The following is a 19134-nucleotide window of genomic DNA, read 5'->3' on the forward strand; positions in this document are numbered from 1 at the left end:
AGGCTTTTGAAAGGATTTTCAATTTTTCCTTTTGACTCTACATTAATGACCCAGTCAGGGTTTTTTTAAAATTTTTAATTTTAGTTACTATGTATCAAGCCTTCTTTCTTGTTATTTATTATTATTATTTTTTTTTTGTTCAAAATGTGGTATCAGCTGTGTGAGCTCTCAACAATATTTCTGTCTTTTTAGGGCAGCGTTTCTCAAATCTTTTGACCCGCACACTGGCGAAAGCTACTGAGAAAATTTTGCCGACCGGTGATGTTTCTCCCATATTTTCATAAAAAATTAAAAAAGGTTTGAAAATTTTGATTTCTTCCCCGAGGATTTTTTTTATTCCTTTTATGACTCGAAATCCGTTGAAAACTTGTGAAAAAGATTTGCCGGCGGCTGAGGTTTTTTTTTTCTTTATAAAAAAAATTAATAATAAATTAATGAAGAAATACATAAATCAAACTTTACTTGTATTAAAAAGCTATAACGAAAAATGTTTAAATGTTAAATTAATTACAGTAATAATTATAGATTATGAATACTGGTAAAAGAAGTTTAGCAAATTGTGAAAATTAATCGCAAAATTTTGTGTTAAAATGTCGCAATGAATGTTTGTGAACATAGGGTTATCCGGGGCGATTCGATTCTCAACCATACCGATTAATATTGAGTCTACAGTTCGACAAGTACCCCACCGCACCAGAAATATTGCTCGGGTTTTTCTCAAGGTGTAAAATTATTCCTTGACAATTTTTATAGACGTGCGGAAGGGGGTTCATGGAATTGTCAGTTTGTGACAAGGGTGAGGGAGGAGGGTAACAAGAATGTGACAGCACATGTTTTGCAATATGATAGTGGAAAACAGCTTCACGTGTGACGGGAGGTAGGGGTCAAGTGAAGTGTGACACTTTGACAAAAAAAAGGGGGGGGGGGGATGTTTTTACGAAAGTGAGACAGTATTTATGGACAGCTCCTAATGTTTATGTTGATGAAATGAATAAAAAAAAAAAAAAAAAAGGAGTACATAGTTACAAGCGATCGATTCCATAAAACAAATTTGAAAAATGAATTTTTTTTTAGGATGAAATGGTATAAGCAGTGAAAGAAGATATGTGTATAATTTTGATCTTTCGCATTCGGAATGTTCGACACTTTGTATTGATAAAATAATGTAACAATCAAATGTAATATTTACAAATTTCCAATACTTATTTATTTCATTTTTTCTCCGATGCCAAATTTTAATGGGGTCTTTTTCAAAATTTTAAAAAAGTATTTTTTTCTGAGAGAGCATGCTTAAAAACATAGGATCTGACCATTTTTTAAATAATTTGTTTAAGTTTAATATTTTTAAAAAATTACTTAAATTGGTGATCTTTCATTGTTTACATTTCTTGCCGATGACATCACAAATGATGAAATGCCATTCACAGTGCAAAATATTTAATTCGCATCTTTTCTCACGTGTATCGGCAACGATATGATTGATAGCAAGCATAGAGACCAATTTTAATTCGCTGCTTGATTATCATAACGTGGAAACGTAGTAGAAAGATGCGGCAAAGAGCATCATTTGTGACGACATGAAGACCACGCCTTGTTTGAAAAATCGGACATTTAAAAAAAAAACTGTTGGGAAAATGAAAGTATTTTCTGGTTCCATGTTTTTTTTTTGCTCATTCTATCCATTTCAATGACTAAAAGTAGTACTTTGACTGAAGGAAACTAACCCATTCTAAATACAATAAATACTCTTGACAAGCCTTTTCATTCTCATTTCCGATTTTCAATTAAAAAAAATACCTCTGTACGAAACCATGTTTAAACAAAAAAGTATCGAATTAAAAACTGAAAATCAAATTTACATTAAAAAATAGTAAAAATTTAATTTATTAGCATGGGAAAGAGATAAAAGATGCCGAATTCAAGGCCCGCGTGTGAGCATGTCTCCCGCTTTTTTATAAAACGATAAGAAGCTACTTATGAAAGTTTTTAAAAGAAAAAGCAGCATGACTACTCGCAGCTAAAGCTCACAGTAATTGTCGGCCGACGTCACCTGATAAGGCCGAGCTCGCGACTGGCGCCATCGCTTAATTGTGTCCCTTTTTGAAGCGGCGCTGGCGCCCACTGGCGACACTTTGTCCCGTCACGTGGCCATACAGCCAGGTACGCACTTCACGGCTGGCAGCCGACTCAGCCGCTAGCGCCGTGAAAAAGAACACAGAAATAGAACTCCAACCTTCTGTCTTCGGCGCTACGGTATGACAAAAAACATAGCACTTCCCTGACGAGACTTCATTTTACGACAATTTTTCCACTCCCTGGCGCTGGCGCCTCGCGTACTTTATGTCGACTTTTTACACAAGCTGTTGCAAATTTTTATCTATCAATTATTCTTACCTAAAAATTTTTTTACCCAGGGTTCGCTAATTCTTTCGGTATTACGTTATCTTTGCACCTGTGGTACATTTTTATACCGGCGCCAGACAAAAATTATTCTGCCCCTTTCAAATTTTCTAATGATCTGATTTCATAATGTTTTTCTTAGTAATACAATTCACAATGGGTTAAAAAACGATACTATAGAAAATTACAAAGTAGTTAAAATGCACCAGAACACAGTTATTCATCATTTTCTTATGACTATTGATCATTCTATTACATTTAACAAAACGTACATAATTGCAGAAAAATGAATGTATTAGAACACTGGTAGTAAAACATTTCTCAGGGTGGCGACAGGAACTGCGAAAAAAAGTTCCCTGATTTTCCTGATTAAGTTCACCAAATTTCCCTGATTTACGTTACCAATGATAATGGTATTCTACTTGAAATCCATTGTATGTTTGTATAAAATGCAGTATTTTAAACGTTTAAAATTGTGTAAAGTTGTTGAACTAAAGATATATTTTAAAAAGATGCTACTTTTTAATAAAATGGTTTTAAAAAAAAAGACATTTTTTTTTTGGGGGGGGGGGGGGGACCTACAAAACAGTATATTAAATTTTTATGTATGGAAAGATTATAGAAAATTTTAAAAAAAAATAATAATTTATTCCAGAAACCACGTAGCATAAGAATTTTAAGAAACTATTAAAATTATAATCTTAAAAACATATGTGTATTTATGATAGAACTAAAAGGTAATTGAAATTATTTTGAAATAAGTTTTCAAACTAATAATTGTTGAAAGAATAACAAGTAATAGTGGAAGAATAGAAATAATATAGTTATTCTTATATAACTAATTGATATATTTATGCAAAACAGATGAAACCATTTGACATCCATTCATAGGGAGCTTTTCTCTAATCAAGAACATAGGTTTTCATGAATGGATACAGAATTTCAACAATAAAAAAAATAAAGATATTTACTTAAGTACACAAGTTAACTCTATTTCAAATGATTTCAGTATGTAACGAAAAAAAATCTTAGATTGCTTTTGTAACACACAACTTTGAAATGCAAGGAAAAAAAAACAATTAGTTAATTTCAAAATATATAAAAGAAGAATACAACTTGGTTATAAAATTAAAGAATCACTTAAGTCTGAAGAAAAGAAAGCCTTTTTAATCTGCGATGACAACTAATAGTATAAAGGCGTTTTTTTTATTGAAAGTTCAATTTTAGCAATTAAATTAAAAACGTAAAGAAGTAATAAGTTTTAAGCTTTTATAGTATTAATTCAAAAACCAAAGATTTCTTCTTGAAATCGTGATTACAGTACGTTAATTATTTCGAGACAATGGAATAAAGGCAAAGGAGCTAAGGCATTAATGAAGGCTTCCTCTTTGCCTGTATGGTTGTTTATTTTACATAGCATTGAAAGCGTAAAAGGAAATTTCAAGCTAGGTAAAATAAACAACCTAACAGACACAGAAACAATCTTAGGAAGTTCATCCTGTGATTAATAAGTAAGATTCAATACTTGGACGTTGAGGAAAAAAGATGCACAAATATGCGGCAGTGTATATAATCGCACCTCATTAATTTTACTTTTTTTTTTGAACAGATAATTGGTGGAAAACGCATAGGGAATTAGAGTATTTAATTCTGTAAAGCAAAAAAAAAAAAAATCTTGATAAAATCAATTTTCCCTCATTTTTTATTTTTTCAAAATTTCCTGATATTTCCCTGATTAATAAAGTTCCATGACTTTTCCCTGATCTCCCTGATCTGTCGCCACCCTGTTTCTGCAATATTAATACAATGGGCGCTTGCTTTTGACTATTCGAGTGCAATTTTTTTCAAAAGACTAGAGTCATTAAAAATACATGTATGTATATATGTTCTTCATGGGGGGGGGGGGGGGCTAAAACATGAATTCCATTGTTTTACTGTTCTTATTCTCCAACACTAATTTGACATTTTTTTGAAAAAAATATTTTGGTAACAACAGTTAAATGACCCCGCCTCCTTTTTTTTATATATAATTACATGGCTCCTTGAGGAGGCATACCTTACAGCTTAATAAACGTCCTTGATGGTGACCGTTTTATATCAGTACAGATACACATATAAAAGCAATGCACACATTTAAAATAAAAATAATTATTCGTAAACAAACTATGCAATCTGAGAATTAGAACAAGCTAAAAACTATAAGTTTTTAGCTTCTTGTTATTTTATTGTATAAGCCTTAATAGATTTGGGAGGGGTGGGGAGGTAACTGCCCAGCTCTCTCTAGGGTTAATAAATTTATTTTATTCTTAATTTAAGAACCAAACTAAAAATTATAAAGAACAACAGAAATGTCAATATTTTCAGAAGGTTATTTGTTTTACTGCGTATATCTACGTACGAAACATTATTTAGCACTAGCAATGATAACTTTTCGTTTTATATTTGTTTAATGAAGCTATTAATATGTGTTGTGACATCTCAAAATACTTTGGGATAAATAATGCAAGTATAATTCATGTCTGTGTACAAAATTCATCAAAATCTTGTGTTGAGTGAAACAATGTGAGTTAAGTTATTAGTTATTTCCACTTACTCTCAAAACAGTCCCATGGCTTTTAGCAGCCTGTCTTTTTTTTTTTTGGCCTCTCACTTATGAGCAACCAGTGCAGTTAAATTTAAAGCAGCACATAAAAAATACAAAATTAATTTTAGAATAAAATCAACTGATTTTGTTGAAAAAAATCACTTGATTTAAATCGTGATTTAAATCAACGAACCCCGAGACTAAGATACATATTCTGAGAATTCATGAAAGATCTTTTAAATATTTCATATTCATACCGTACGATAATTATCACTTGATTTTAAAAACAATTAGGGAACACAGTATGTGCAAGGCCATAGGTAGAAATTATTCTCAAGGATCATCTTAACATTTCTACCCTTCGCAAATTTTCTGCAGGCTATTTTCCATCGTTTAATTGCATAAAATGAGTGAAAAATCCGTAAATTTACCCTAATACACAATGTAAGTAACAAAGAAGATGTACATGACGTTACAACTTTAAGCAATCCTATTTTGCGTTAGGTTGTCAAATGTTTCTGCTATATTGTCGAATAGTCATTTTTCCTTCTACCATAGCAGGAAACCTACTTTAGATTTAACAGAAATTTTGCAATTACACAGCATGCCCACATGGGGGTCTATGTTACAGACTGCCTACGACATTTTTAGAAAGTTGTAGTAAGATGTTATTTTTCTGGGGGGGGGGGGGGGGCTTTGCTTTTGGGAGGGATACTACATAGCATTTGGGGTGGGTGCCATCACTCTTGGGGGGGGGGGGGATACACACCTGAGTTACACTACAAAATTTTGAAAAGAGGAGCATTAGGGCAGTTCAGAAAAACACGCAATAAAAAAAAGTTTCTCCTAGATAACAGGCCACCCCTTAATATTTTTGTACTTGTGGATAGTAATATACTGCAAGATTTTTAGCTTCCTATTTTAACTGAAAGAGGGTGCTCGCTCAAGCGCCTCCCTGAAACTTATACATATGGGGAGGGGGAGGGGGCGCTAGAAAAACAATGACATACATTGTGATATACACTTAGCAATATGCATATACATTGCAATTAAGTAATTATTAGCAAAAAAACAGCTGGGGAAACTAAATGTTTCTAAACTTGTGGCATTTTCTATATTACCGCTAATGTTAAATTAAGGGATCAATGAGCACCCTCTTAAAATTTCAGTAAGAAGCTAAAACTTTTACAGCATAATACTGTTAGGAAAGTCTAAAAATAAATAAATAAATAAAAAAGGGGGTAGCCTGGACTTTTAGCTCAAAAAAATTTTTTTTGAACCACCCCAAGGAGAATACTTTATATCATGAATACGGTTGGAAAACAATCAGGACTTTTTTTAAAATATCAAAAAAACATTGGATTTATTTGGTTTGAATCAGATTTTTTAAATTTTAATCGGATTTATTTGATTTTTTCTATTGTATTTATACATTTTTTTAAGAATATCTATGGAACAGTTTATGGACACAAAATATTCTGCTTAAAATTAAATATCATTTCTATATTTTAACCTAAAGGTATGCTATATTTTTGTAATTGGATACTATAAACTAAATAAATGGTAAATTTAAAGAGCAAATCAAAAAATTTAATTAAGCTATTTATTAAAAAGAATAAAATCACAATGCATTCAATATTTTTTAAGAAAACGCAACTCGATGGATTTATTAGTTCCAATGAAAACATTACTTTTGATGCTTAATTGCATGCTCCTAAATTCTTATGAAGGTTGGAATGAACAATACCAAAAGAAGAAAACTTTTTCTACTCCAGCAGATGAAGCTATGGCTGTTGTTATTTGGTATATAAACTGGATTTGTAAGTATTTTTCTGTGATGCTCACTTTACTTTCCACTACATGAAAAAAATTCCACTAGTCATGTAATCGTTGTATCTATAACAATTTAATCAATCAAGCCTGATTTTTGAAACAAGCCTTTTTTTTTTTTTTTTGGAAATTGTGCACAATGATGACAAGACTTGGACATGGACACATTTCTACAAGTAATCCCAAGCCTTTTTTTTTAAAACTAATTAAGCCCTGATTTAAAAAAATGATTAAATCAAGGGGTTTTTTTTTCAAAAAAATCAACTGGTTTAAATTATACCAACCCTGATCATGGATGTAAAAAATTGAAGGTGTAGGGGAGGGGGGGGAGTTGAACACTAAACCGAAAATAAACAATAAAAATAAAATATCGCGAAATTCAAACTTTCCTACAATTTATGCATACTAAAAATTATTGTTGAACTTATGGCAACATAGAAATTAAAACTTTTCATCTAACTCTAATTTATAATTAAGCAATTTATGTAAAGTATTAAAAATCCTACAAATACCAGCTCATAAATACATTGAGATTGAAACAAAAGAAACTAAGGGGTTGCTTTTAACCACAACATAAGAAAGTATACCAAGTTTCATCAAAATCTGAGATGGTAGGTGTTAAAATCCCATTTTCGTGGTTGTGTGATTGGACATATTTTAAACTATTTCAAATAAAATAGAAGCTTAAATATTTTTTTTTTTAATTTGAGAGTTCCATATTCAACACACTGTATATTTGAATTTTGTCATAATTGCTGACAATTCTGTTTTTAAGAATATGGAAGAGATTGTATGATGTTTTACGCTTTTTTTTTTCAGAATGTGGGGGGGGGGGGGGGGCAGAATTCCTTGGAAGTCACCTAATGTTTTTCATTGGATAAGTTAGAGTACATATTCATGATCATTTTTTTAAAAAATCATGGTTTTTAAAGCAGACTCTTGTTGAAATTCAGAATTTTGCCAACACCTTTTTTTGAAAAAAAAAAAAAAAAAAACTCAAAATTTTCAATTTTCTAATTTAAAAAAAAAAAATGTGAAAACTAAGATTATTAAGATATTTTTTATCACCATGTTCAAAGTCGTGCTATTTTGTGTAAAATTTTTGGAAAGATTATAGCATTAGTTACCAAGAAATAATTTTTTTCATAAACATCATCTCAGTTTGAGTGTCTCGAAAATGACAAAAAATGTAAAATTGCCAAATTTCAAATGGCTATAAAATCAAAACGCATTGATACTGAAAGAAAAAAAAATTGGGCAGTTGCTTGTAACTAGAGACGTACCGAGTACTCGGTAACTACTCGGTACTCGGCATACTCGGCCAATTTGCCGAGTACTCGGTACTCGGCCAAATTTTGATCAGATACTCGGCCAATACCGAGTAGTTGCAAAAAATTGAATATTGTCCAAGACAGATATTAAAATTTATAAAAAAGCGCAAGCATATTTAATATTCTGCAATCATTTACAAGTCAAGTTTAAATTTTGAGAATAATGAAGTTTTTAATGCTTTAATGGAATAAATCTTGATTTTAATGTCCCCCAAAGTTAATGAAACTTATTTATTAAAAATTGTGCAAAAAAGGTAAGTATAGAAAATATGGAATTTTTACATAAACAATAGATTTTTGCTACAAACAAAAATTAGTTATAAGAAATATAAAAAATCTTTTGCTTAAAAAAAGGGAAATAAAACAACGTTAAAAGCATAGTGCAGGAACACTGCAGACACATGTTTTGGCGTTACAGGAAATTCCTTTTTCAATGCACAAAATGTGAGCTTGTAGATTTAAAGGCATCCGACAAAAGTCAGATTTTTTTGGCGAATGTCTTTACATTCTTTAGCTCACATTTTATGCACTCATAAAGACGTTCCTTTGTAGCGCAGAAACACCTGTGTGCAGTGTTCCTGCACATTTGCTTTATTTGCTTTTAAAAATTATTTATGTTTGGCGGACTAGAACTAAAATAGATTGGTATAGTTTGTCTTAATTCCAACTTGATCAATCATACCTTTTATTTATTTATTTTTAATTTTAAAAATAATTTTTTTGTAAACTTTTTGATGTAAACAAAATTTTTTAAATAATGTGAAATTAAATTTCAGCAGGAATTTAGTTTTAAAAACTTTTATATGGACAAAGAGGTCTATACTACTATTCCAATAAGCTCAAAATTGATCACATGCGTGTCAGTGGTTCTTCTTAAAACATAATTGGTACTTGTTAACTCGGCCGAGTAGTGAAATGCCGAGTACTCGGTAACTCGGTACTCGGCCGAGTAGTGAAAGGCCGAGTACTCGGTACTCGGCTACTCGGCCTAAGTGCTACTCGGTACGTCTCTACTTGTAACCATAAAGGAATGAAGCATACCAAGTTTGGTCAAATTCCGAGATGGTGGGTGTTAAAATCCCATTTTTGTGGTGATTTGACGTGGAATGACCGTTTATTATTTTGCACCAATCCCCTATTCACAAAATTTCCAAGAAAAGGGATGAAAAACGTTAAGTAATTGTCACTGGAACTGGTTTTACTACAAAAACTGCCAAAGAAAAACGACAGTTAAAACTTGGTTCTGTGCAAAAATTTCAACACATCCAAGGGTTTCGAAAAATGAATTTCAAGAAAACAATGTAAAATACATTGATGATTTTATAGAAAATGCTGCAGATTTTTTTTTTTTTTTTTTGAGACATCAAGAGTTGCGATATAAGGAGGTTCGGGATATCAAGGTTTGACTGTATATTCAATTCACCCAAATACTAGATCATTCAGCAAACGGATAGTAAACAAATTTGAATATTCTAGAATTTTTAAACTAACATTTTTTATAAATATGAAAAGTATAGTATCATAGTATAAAATTAATTTGAATTGTCAACTTATTACAATTATTGCTTTCGAAGTAATGTTTAAATGTAAAAGAAAACACTCAAATGTTAACCTTTAATTTTGTTGCCTTTCAATTTCTTGAAATCATATGACATGCTTTATTTACAACTATTATTAATTCATTGAAGTGTAAAACAGTAAAAAAAAAAAAAAACCAAAGGAGAAGCAATAAGTGTACATAAATATGTAAATTCAATTAACTTATAATTTTTGCAAGCAAAATATGCAGGTAAAAAAAGTATTCTAATATTTAAAAATGTGAAAAAATATTTTTTTAAGGGTCCCCCATTTTGAAATAAAAGAATGACAAATAATTATAACTGAATAGCACAAAATATTGCATATATCGTTTGAAGCACCCATTGGTTTTTTAACCGACTTCAAAAAGGAGGCGGTTATCAATTCATACCGTATGTATTAGAGACGTACCGAGTAGCACTTTGGCCGAGTAGCCGAGTACCGAGTACTCGGCCTTTTACTACTCGGCCGAGTACCGAGTTACCGAGCAACTCGGCCTTTCACTACTCGGCCGAGTTTCCCAGTACTAATTATGTTGAAAGAAGGACCACCGACACACACCGATGAATTTTGAACTTATTGAAATAGTAGTATAGACCTCCTTGTCCATATAATAGTATTTAAACTAAATTCCTGCTGAAATTTAACTACAAAATTTTGCAAAAATAATATTTTTTAAACTAAAAATGAATAAATAAAAAGTATGACTTATCAAGTTAGAATTAAAACAAATTATACAAATTTATTCATTATAGGTCTAGTTCGCTAAACATAAATAATTTTTAAAAGCAAAAAAACAAATATGCAGGAACACTGCAGACACGTTTTTCTGTGTTACAGGGATCATCTTTTCAGTGCATAACATGTGAACTAAAGAATGTAAAGGCATACGACAAAAAATTCGACTTTTGCTGGTTGCCTTTAAATCAACAAGCTCGCATTTTGTGCATTGAAAAAGAAATTCCTCGTAACGCCAAAACACGTGTCTGCAGTGATCCTGCACTGTGCTTCTAACATTGTTTTATTTCCTTTTATTTTTAAAGCTAAGGTATTTTTATATATCTTATAACTAATTTTAGTTTGTAGCAAAAATTCCATATTTGCACAATTTTTAACAAAAAAGTTTTATTAACTTTCGAGACATTCGAGCCAAGATTTACTCCATTGAAGTATTTCAAACTTCATTATTCTCAAAATTTAAATTTGAATAGTAAATGGTTGAAGAAAATTATATATTCTTGAGCTTTTTTGTAAATTTTAATACATTCAATTTTTTGCAACTACTCGGTATTGGCCGAGTATCTGATCAAAATTTGGCCGAGTACCGAGTACTCGGCATATTGGCCGAGTAGGCCGACTACCGAGTAGTTACCGAGTACTCGGTACGTCTCTAGTATGTATGTTTTTTTTTGTTTGTCCACTCATAGCGTCTCACCTAGTGAACCGATTTTGATGATTCTTTTTTTAATGGATAGGGGATGGCTCAACTTAGGTCCCATTACTTTGTTTGACCATATTTGTTCTTTAGAAAAAAGGTTATGGGCAAAAAACAGTAAATTTTATGCAATTTCCCTATTAAATAATTAAAATAGCGAAGTTCGCACTTTTCATCCGTGGATAACGGTAGCTCAGTGGTAGAATTCTCGCCTCCCACACGAGCGACCCGGGTTCAAATCCCGACTAAGACTAAGTGAATTTTACTAAAATTTCGTTTCTACTGTTTCTTGTATTCTCTCGAATCTTCTATTAATTTCTGTATCTTTCCAAGTCTGGAAAGTTCCAGCACTTTCTGAAGTTGTATATAAGGAGATGTAACGTTCATTCGTGGTTCTGAATAAAGATCTCGAGTTGAGACTAACGAGTATTCGCTTCATTTGGCTTTCACATTGTCTTCGCTATCTTCGTCTACGCGACAATATGAAACTCATTGTTATAAAAGTTTGGTGCCATATAACAGTAACATTAATTGTAATGATAATTTTGAATGAAGGCTTCTCTGAAGCAAGCATCAAATTTCTTCAAGGGACATTTCGATAATGGGGAATCTGGCGCTGTCGTCTCATTTTTGGCGTAAATAATTTTATTTTAGTAGCCCTGCTGATTTATAGTAACCCTAAGTGAATTATCAAAATCTTCCTTTCTTCAGTGCTATTGCTTCATAGTAGGGGTAAACCTAACCTGGAAGCGAGGTGATGCAGTGATTAGGATCTGCTTAGCCTTCACAATGCTACCATTAGGTTTGACTCAACTACTCTGTAGTATTTTTATCGTTATCATCTATGCCGATAACAGATGATCGGGGCTAAGTAAGAAAATACAGGATTGCATCATGAGCAACTTAGATGCTGTGGAATGTAAATTAGTTAGGAAAAACGTAATACTTAAACGGTTATAATTAAATTAACTACGCATGATTTCCAAAGAGGAACAAAAATAAGTTTTTAGTGCCAATCGCTTAAAGTTTAACGCGTGTCAATAGTTTTTTTAGTATGGAGCAATTTTAAGAAAAAAATGTGAAGTTTCGTGATGGTAACTTCTTATTATTTCTGAAATACCTACATTTACACTAAAAAGAATGAAATAAAAAAATTTTGAAAAAAAAAATTAGAACCGACTTCAAAATTGCTCTAAGAAGTGAAAAATAATTTTATTCTTTAAACACCATCGATAATGCTTTTAAACATAATTTTTGAAGTTGGCGCAAAAACGATAGATAAAATCATTCACAGCCATAACTCAAATACAACTATAAATTTAACCAGGCCCAGTTTCTTCACTATCACATACATTATGCATTGATGACTATATTTGAATAGCGATATAAATGTTTCGTTCGTAACTTTGGATGCTTTTCGGAAAAAAAATATGAACGAAGCATGGTTACACTGGATTTTACGTTTTGTTTTTGCGCCAACTTCAAAAATTATGTTTAAAAGCATTATCGATGGTGTTTAAAGAATAAAATTATTTTTCACTTCTTAGAGCAATTTTGAAGTCGGTTCTAATTTTTTTTTTCAAAATTTTTTATTAAACAAAATTGGTTTTGTTTCTACTTTATTTCATTTGTATGGTTTAGGCATAAAAATAAGCTTGTTTAAAAATTTTGTTTTTTCAATTAGAAATAGAATTAAAAGTTAGCATCATCTTGAGCCAATGAGTTATTCCAGATCTCTCATTACGCAGAATTTCTCAACCACTGTTTGACTTGAGAAGCAATACTCTTTTTTAAGTTTTTTCAAACAGAAAAAATCTTTCACGCTTGAAAAAGCTGGTTACATAAGTTCGTTAAAAAAAATTTATTGAGTTTGACTCAAAATAAAATGAATGACATTTAATAAATTTAAATGACAAGATAAAGATCATTAGAATTATTACTCACGTATAAACGAACTTAAGAAAAAGAATCTCGGAAAATAATTAAAAAATAGTGAAAAAAAATTCGCATAAAGAGTCGAAACATTTACTTTCATTTGGGTACTTTTTTTTTTCAATTACTTATTTATTCTATTGAGAGGGAGAATTAATTTTTAATACTAGGTAAAATCTATGAGGAACAGTCACTTTTTAATTCTTCCATGGCCCTTGGGCTAACAAACAATTAGTTGGGTTGACCACTAGTTGAGAATAGAATCACTACCATTAGAGGATCAAACTGATAGGGAGAGGGTTCAAATGGTATACCATTTATACGACAATATTCATATAAAACGTAGGAATATATAGTGAGGCTTTATTTTGGTCGAAAACTGTTTTCCACATTTTTGAACTGACAATGCTTTAGTTTTATTTCCTATGATTTCATTTAAAATTTTATTTTTCTTTGTCAAAGTTACTGTTTTTTTGGAAAAACTTTCATAAAGTTAAGGGGAGTATTTTCAAGAATATATCGTCACTAAAAGGACGAATGGCATAGCTCACTTTTAAGCATTTTGCAGAAAACCGAATTAAAGATTTCCAGTTTTCTCAATCGCTTGAAAGCCGCCACCAATGTGAGGGACTAACTTTTTTACTATTTATTGTAAATAGGTAGGTAATATAATAAAAATGACTTTGGACATTGGTAATATAATAAAATTGACTTTGGACACTATAACTCATTTTTCAATTTTTTTGAGATACACTCATTCATCTTTTAAGCAACAATGTATAGAAATTTATACATTATTCCTCTATCTAAGCTATGAGCCTTGACTCGACATGGAGATTCAAAAACATTCATACAAAATGAGTTATTCTGAACAACTTTTTTAAAACATAGCACAGCAAGCAGAATTTAAATATAACTGCTGGGTCATTCCATGCGAAATGAGCAAATCAGCTGTGGCTGACATGACACAGATTTCAATGAAAATTTTTATTTAGGTAAACCATGCATATCTATGAGGCCTAATGCTAAGGCCTATCTATGCTAAGCCTAAATTTCCAGAGTTCATTGCTGCCAGTTTGTGACTCAATAACCCCATAAGTTATAAACGTACACTTAAAAAATAAATATTTCCGCATTCTATAAACAAATCTCTGTTGAGAAAGGGCAAAGTAAAATTTACTCGGATCTTTTTTTGAATCTGAGATATTAAAAAAGATTGAAATTTTGCCAATTTACTTCAGATTTTAAATCACTCTTCTAGCTCTTTCAATGAAAAAATAACAGTAAAAATGTATCAGATTGAAAAACCATCTATAAGTAATTATCTGCTCTAATTTAGTAACTGTTTATGAATTTCTTGATGACGAAATTGTACTTAAAAAATCGAAAATTTCCAAAAATTTCATTTTTCCTCTATTTCAGATGTTTTTTTGAAAATGAGGGAAAGCTCTAAATTTGCTCAATTTTTTTTACATAATATATCGAAGTGTCTTTTAGATGCTACTAAATTTTAATCATTGGTATCAGCGTATTATTGTTACTAGAGTAACTTGAACTAAGGTAAAATTTCATTAGTTACTTCTTTTTATTTTGTAAGTTTAGCAAAACTAACCATTTTTTTCGTGTTTCATTTTCTCAAAAGCATGTTTATGAAGTACATGCTGAAATGTACATTTTTTTAATTGAAATAAATGTCAATTTTACTTGCTTTTGTATCATTTAGTCATTTATCAAGTTCCTTGAATTCTCGTTATTTCACATAAGAGTCAATCCATACAGGTTCCACACAGTATAAACTTCTCATTCATGTCCAAATATTTCTAAGTCATCAAATTAAAATAATTATTTTGAAAATTACAATATGTTTTTTCAGTATAATGTATTATATAGGGCACAATATACGTAATTTAAGAAGGTACCATGAAGTTTTTACTTTTTATTTCTGTTTTAGTGTGTGAATTGACTAGCGAAATTGCTTAATTTCAAAGACCTGCATCTTTTTTACAAACCAAATAAAAAAAAACAATATGTATAACATGTATAGTACTTGAATGGAATATTCAATTGACCAGGAAATTTTATTTTTAATTCAATCCTCTTTTGGTTTATAGGGGTCTAAAAATGTCATTTTTCCGAATTTTGAGTGGGCTGTAATCTATAAAGGGTACACAAACACACAGCAACAGTTACATACTCTTTTTAGCATGGTTCCAGTGATTAGTTTTTGCCGTATTTCATTTTGTGTTTCCGTCCCCTACGTGAGTTATCTCCCATTGAAATGAGTAAAATTTTTACATTTGGTCTTGAACTAACCTGTTGCCATTATTTTAATTATTAACGTACAGCTACGTAACTCAGCATGTAAGACTATCAAATTATGCACTTCAACATCAAAGCGTTAAATTAACTGTCATAAATGTAATTCAAATAGATTTTGGCCAAAATGCAAAGGTCTAAAAAGTCCCATTTTTGACTACGAAAATCACTTTTGATGACCTGCAAAAAATCAAAGTTGAGAGAAAAAATAAAAGAGGTTTTAAACATCTTTCATATGCAGCTTTTAGGGATATGAATTTCAAAAAAATTAAAAATGGTCGAGCGCAACCATCCGTCGAACCTGTATGGACTGACCCATAAAACAGAAAGAAAATGTTATTTTTCTGAATTTTATTTTACGTTTGGAAATAAAAAACCAATTTCGAGTTTCTTCAAGCAAATAGTAGAAACACAGCTCTATATTCTTGAAAAATTTTAAAGTTGTCTGAATTTTTCCTCATTTGAATTTATGTGTGTAGGTGAAGGGAAAATCATCATTTTACAAAATGTCACTATGTTTAAAACTGATTTTGAAGACAAATGAGTTAAAATACAACTTCAAAAGTAAGGTATTTCTTTTATGATATTTAGCACATTATTGGGTATTAATTTCATCAAAGCTAATGCATTCCTTAAAGATTGAGATTAAAAAATAAAATGCTTAATTATGAGAAAATTGAAATATTTTCAGTTTTTGAGACTCGGTTAAAAGTTAACTATAATAACTTTGAAAATTTTACTGATATCAGATTGATTACCCTACTCCATGGATTGCAAAAACATATAACTTTTATGCTTTCATTAAATAGTTAACAAGATACAGCCTTCAAAAGTGCAACATTTAGCATTTATGAGAATGCTGTTCAATTTGACCAATTTTCAATCGCATGTAACTATTTAAATAAAAAATTTTAAGCAAAAATATTTTAGATATTTTTATATAGGCATAAAAAGAACCTGTATACCAAATTTCCTAAAAATCTGTTGGCCACCACTTTTTTGCGAATTTTGCATGGAATGACCCTGCTATCAATCTGAATAAAGCTGGCCTTAAATTTTTAATAATTAATACTTAATCAGCCAATTAAGATACATTCCACAAGTCCCTACATCATGGATAATATTGCATTAATTAATGGACTTTTTCATAACTAATAGATTAAATATCGTTAACACTTTTACAAGCAGTATTTTTACCTAATACTGTGCTTATTCTTACAACTAAATAAAAAAGTAACAATTTTTAAATTTAACATGTTTGAAGTTTGAACATCTTAGACTAGTGGTTTTTTGATCTATGGGGCACACCACTCTGAGAAAACATGTGTCCATACAGTTGTTATCAAAATATCAGTATTAGAAAATAAGAATCAATAATATGAATCGAAAAAAATCAACAAAGCAGGAATCGGTGATATCTTTTCAATGCAATGATACCACGGTCACATCAACCAACTGTAGAAAACCTAATTAGTATTTTCGTTTGTTGTATTTTAAGCATCTATTTTACTAAAATTATATTCAATTTTTTAAAAGTATCAATAGATACTCATATTACTTTTCTAGCCCATTAAATGATAAATTATAGCACCAGGATAGTATTAGGGAAATCAGATAGAGAGATTAATAGGGGTATATTTTTTTTTTCACTTTTGGGGGGAAGGCCCTCCTTCTTAGGGTGTCTTCACTGGTGGAGGGGAATGCACCATTGCTTCTGAGAGTGAAGGACCCACCCCTGGATACCCTACACCTTTCGTAACAATAAAAAATGGTGAGACTTTTACAATTAAAAAACACATAACACAATTCAGAACACTTTTTCCAATCCTAACACTTAAGTCCCACATTTTGCTAAACTTTTCAAAGTGAGTACTACATTATTGAAATAAATTATTTTCGATACTGACAGATTTCGAAAACGAAAACAACAAGGAAATCAAACAGAGAATGTTATTCATGTAGCAAAATTCAACCTTACACATTATTAATTTCCAGTTCAAAGGGTTGCCAATCAGAAAAATGAATGCAATATTCTATTATTGTCAAATTTGCTAATGTCCTTAGCTTTCAAATACAGGCGGCAGGCTTGTCATTTCAAAATTTTCAAACGGGGGGAAAGGGGGTAGACTTAGTGCATATTATAGGAAATTCACAACAAAATCTTTGCATTGTTGTTGTTTTTTTTTTTTTCAAATCCAGGGGGGGGGGGGGGGGTTGCGCAAATGACAGTCCGGCCTGAATACAATGAAAAGATGTACTAACCTGGTTTATACAATCTACTCCAATGGTAAGGATTGACACAAATGTACGTAAGGTCTGCTTGTGTTTTACACATGGGTAGTTGGTGTAGTTCATAGGAAGAAGCATCTGCCCACCTAAACATTTGACAGAAAAGATGGGGCGAGAGAGGTGGTGAGCGGCCCAGCCGCTGCGGGTCTCCCGCGGCCAGGAGGACACAGGGGGTATCCTCCGCACCGTAACTGTCAATGGATACCGCCAGGGCTTGTAGTTGGTTCAAGTCCAGCCGCTTCAATAATGTCTCTTTTCTACGCGCCGTTGTCCCATCAGGTCCTAATTTAGACAGGCGTTTAATCAAAGCGCCCCGTCTAGAACTCATCAAAGAACCGCAACATATTGTGCGGTCCGTGGTTGCAGCGGCTTCACGGCTGCGGAGAGTTGCACAAACAGCACCAATTGTTGTGGTAGTAGTATCCGGAACCAGGTTTAACACGCCACATTGCCCGACCTTCCCCACACATACACTGAACTCGGAATGAACTCCGGCCGCCACTGTTCCTAGTCTTGGCGTCCACACGCTTCCAGGGTTGTCGCTTTGATAACAAGTGTACTCGCGCCAAGTTTATCGCCAAGAAAATAAAAGTTATTTTGGTTGTTCTGGACCATAATTGCTGCGCTTTTAATGTACCCAGGCGCGAATCGGGGGGGGGGGGGGGGGGGGGGGGGGGTAGGAAACGTGGCCCATGCAGTTGATTTTTTTTCTTTTTTTGCAAAATTGGGCTGTATTACTGGTTTTTAATATTATTTATTAAATAACTGCGACGGTATAACGATGGAGATGCAGAGCCTGATTACCACACAGGACAACTAGGCCTGATCCTGGGGCCTCATCTTCCAAAGAGGCCCCAAATTACTCCAAAAAATATGCATAGCATTGCAGCTGTACAAAAACTGCATGGTTTTTAAAAGTAACAATAAAAAAAAATGACTTTTAGTCAGGGACGTAACTAGAGGGGGGCAGACGGGGCTCACGCCCCGGGCGCCAGCTTTTGGGGGCGCTAAACTGACTAAATAAACGCTTAAATTTATTTTTTTTTAAAAAGGGGAAGTTATTAGAAGCCCCCCCCCCCCCCAAAAAAAAAAAAAAAAACACGCAGTGAAGGCGCTGGCAGAAAGTTTGCATGGTTTAATGTGGATAAAGAGTGGGAAAAATAGACAGAGAGAGAGTAGGAGGGCGCAGTAAATAGCATGAATGTGTTTTCCTAGAGTGACCAGTACTTGTTATATCTTATCTAAAAATCTCCCTCTCGGAGGAGAAATATAGGAGCAAAGCTGATGGAAGTACACACCATTACAAAACAGCAGAAATGCTCAAATGTCCTTTTTTTTTTACAATTAAACGTCATAAAGTTGTCAACATGATGTTTTCCTCTCAGCTTTTACAATAACGAGAATTTGTCTACCCCACTTCAAGGACCTAAGGGAAAATC

The 19134-nt window shown here is 32.0% G+C and overlaps 1 protein-coding gene across 1 annotated transcript in view; it reads right to left on the reverse strand.

Moving 5' to 3' along the window:
- Nucleotides 1-18142, reverse strand: part of LOC129229231 (mothers against decapentaplegic homolog 6-like) — a 52494-nt gene extending 34352 nt beyond the window's left edge. The window contains exon 1 of the mRNA XM_054863494.1: nucleotides 17669-18142. Within this exon, the coding sequence (XP_054719469.1) occupies nucleotides 17669-18023 (355 nt within the window). The 5' untranslated portion in view covers nucleotides 18024-18142. The remainder of the gene's footprint in view (nucleotides 1-17668) is intronic.
- Between the last annotated feature and the right edge of the window lie 992 nt (nucleotides 18143-19134).

The sequence above is a fragment of the Uloborus diversus genome, chromosome 9 (assembly GCF_026930045.1).
Source record: "Uloborus diversus isolate 005 chromosome 9, Udiv.v.3.1, whole genome shotgun sequence".
NCBI classification, from domain to species: domain Eukaryota; kingdom Metazoa; phylum Arthropoda; class Arachnida; order Araneae; family Uloboridae; genus Uloborus; species Uloborus diversus.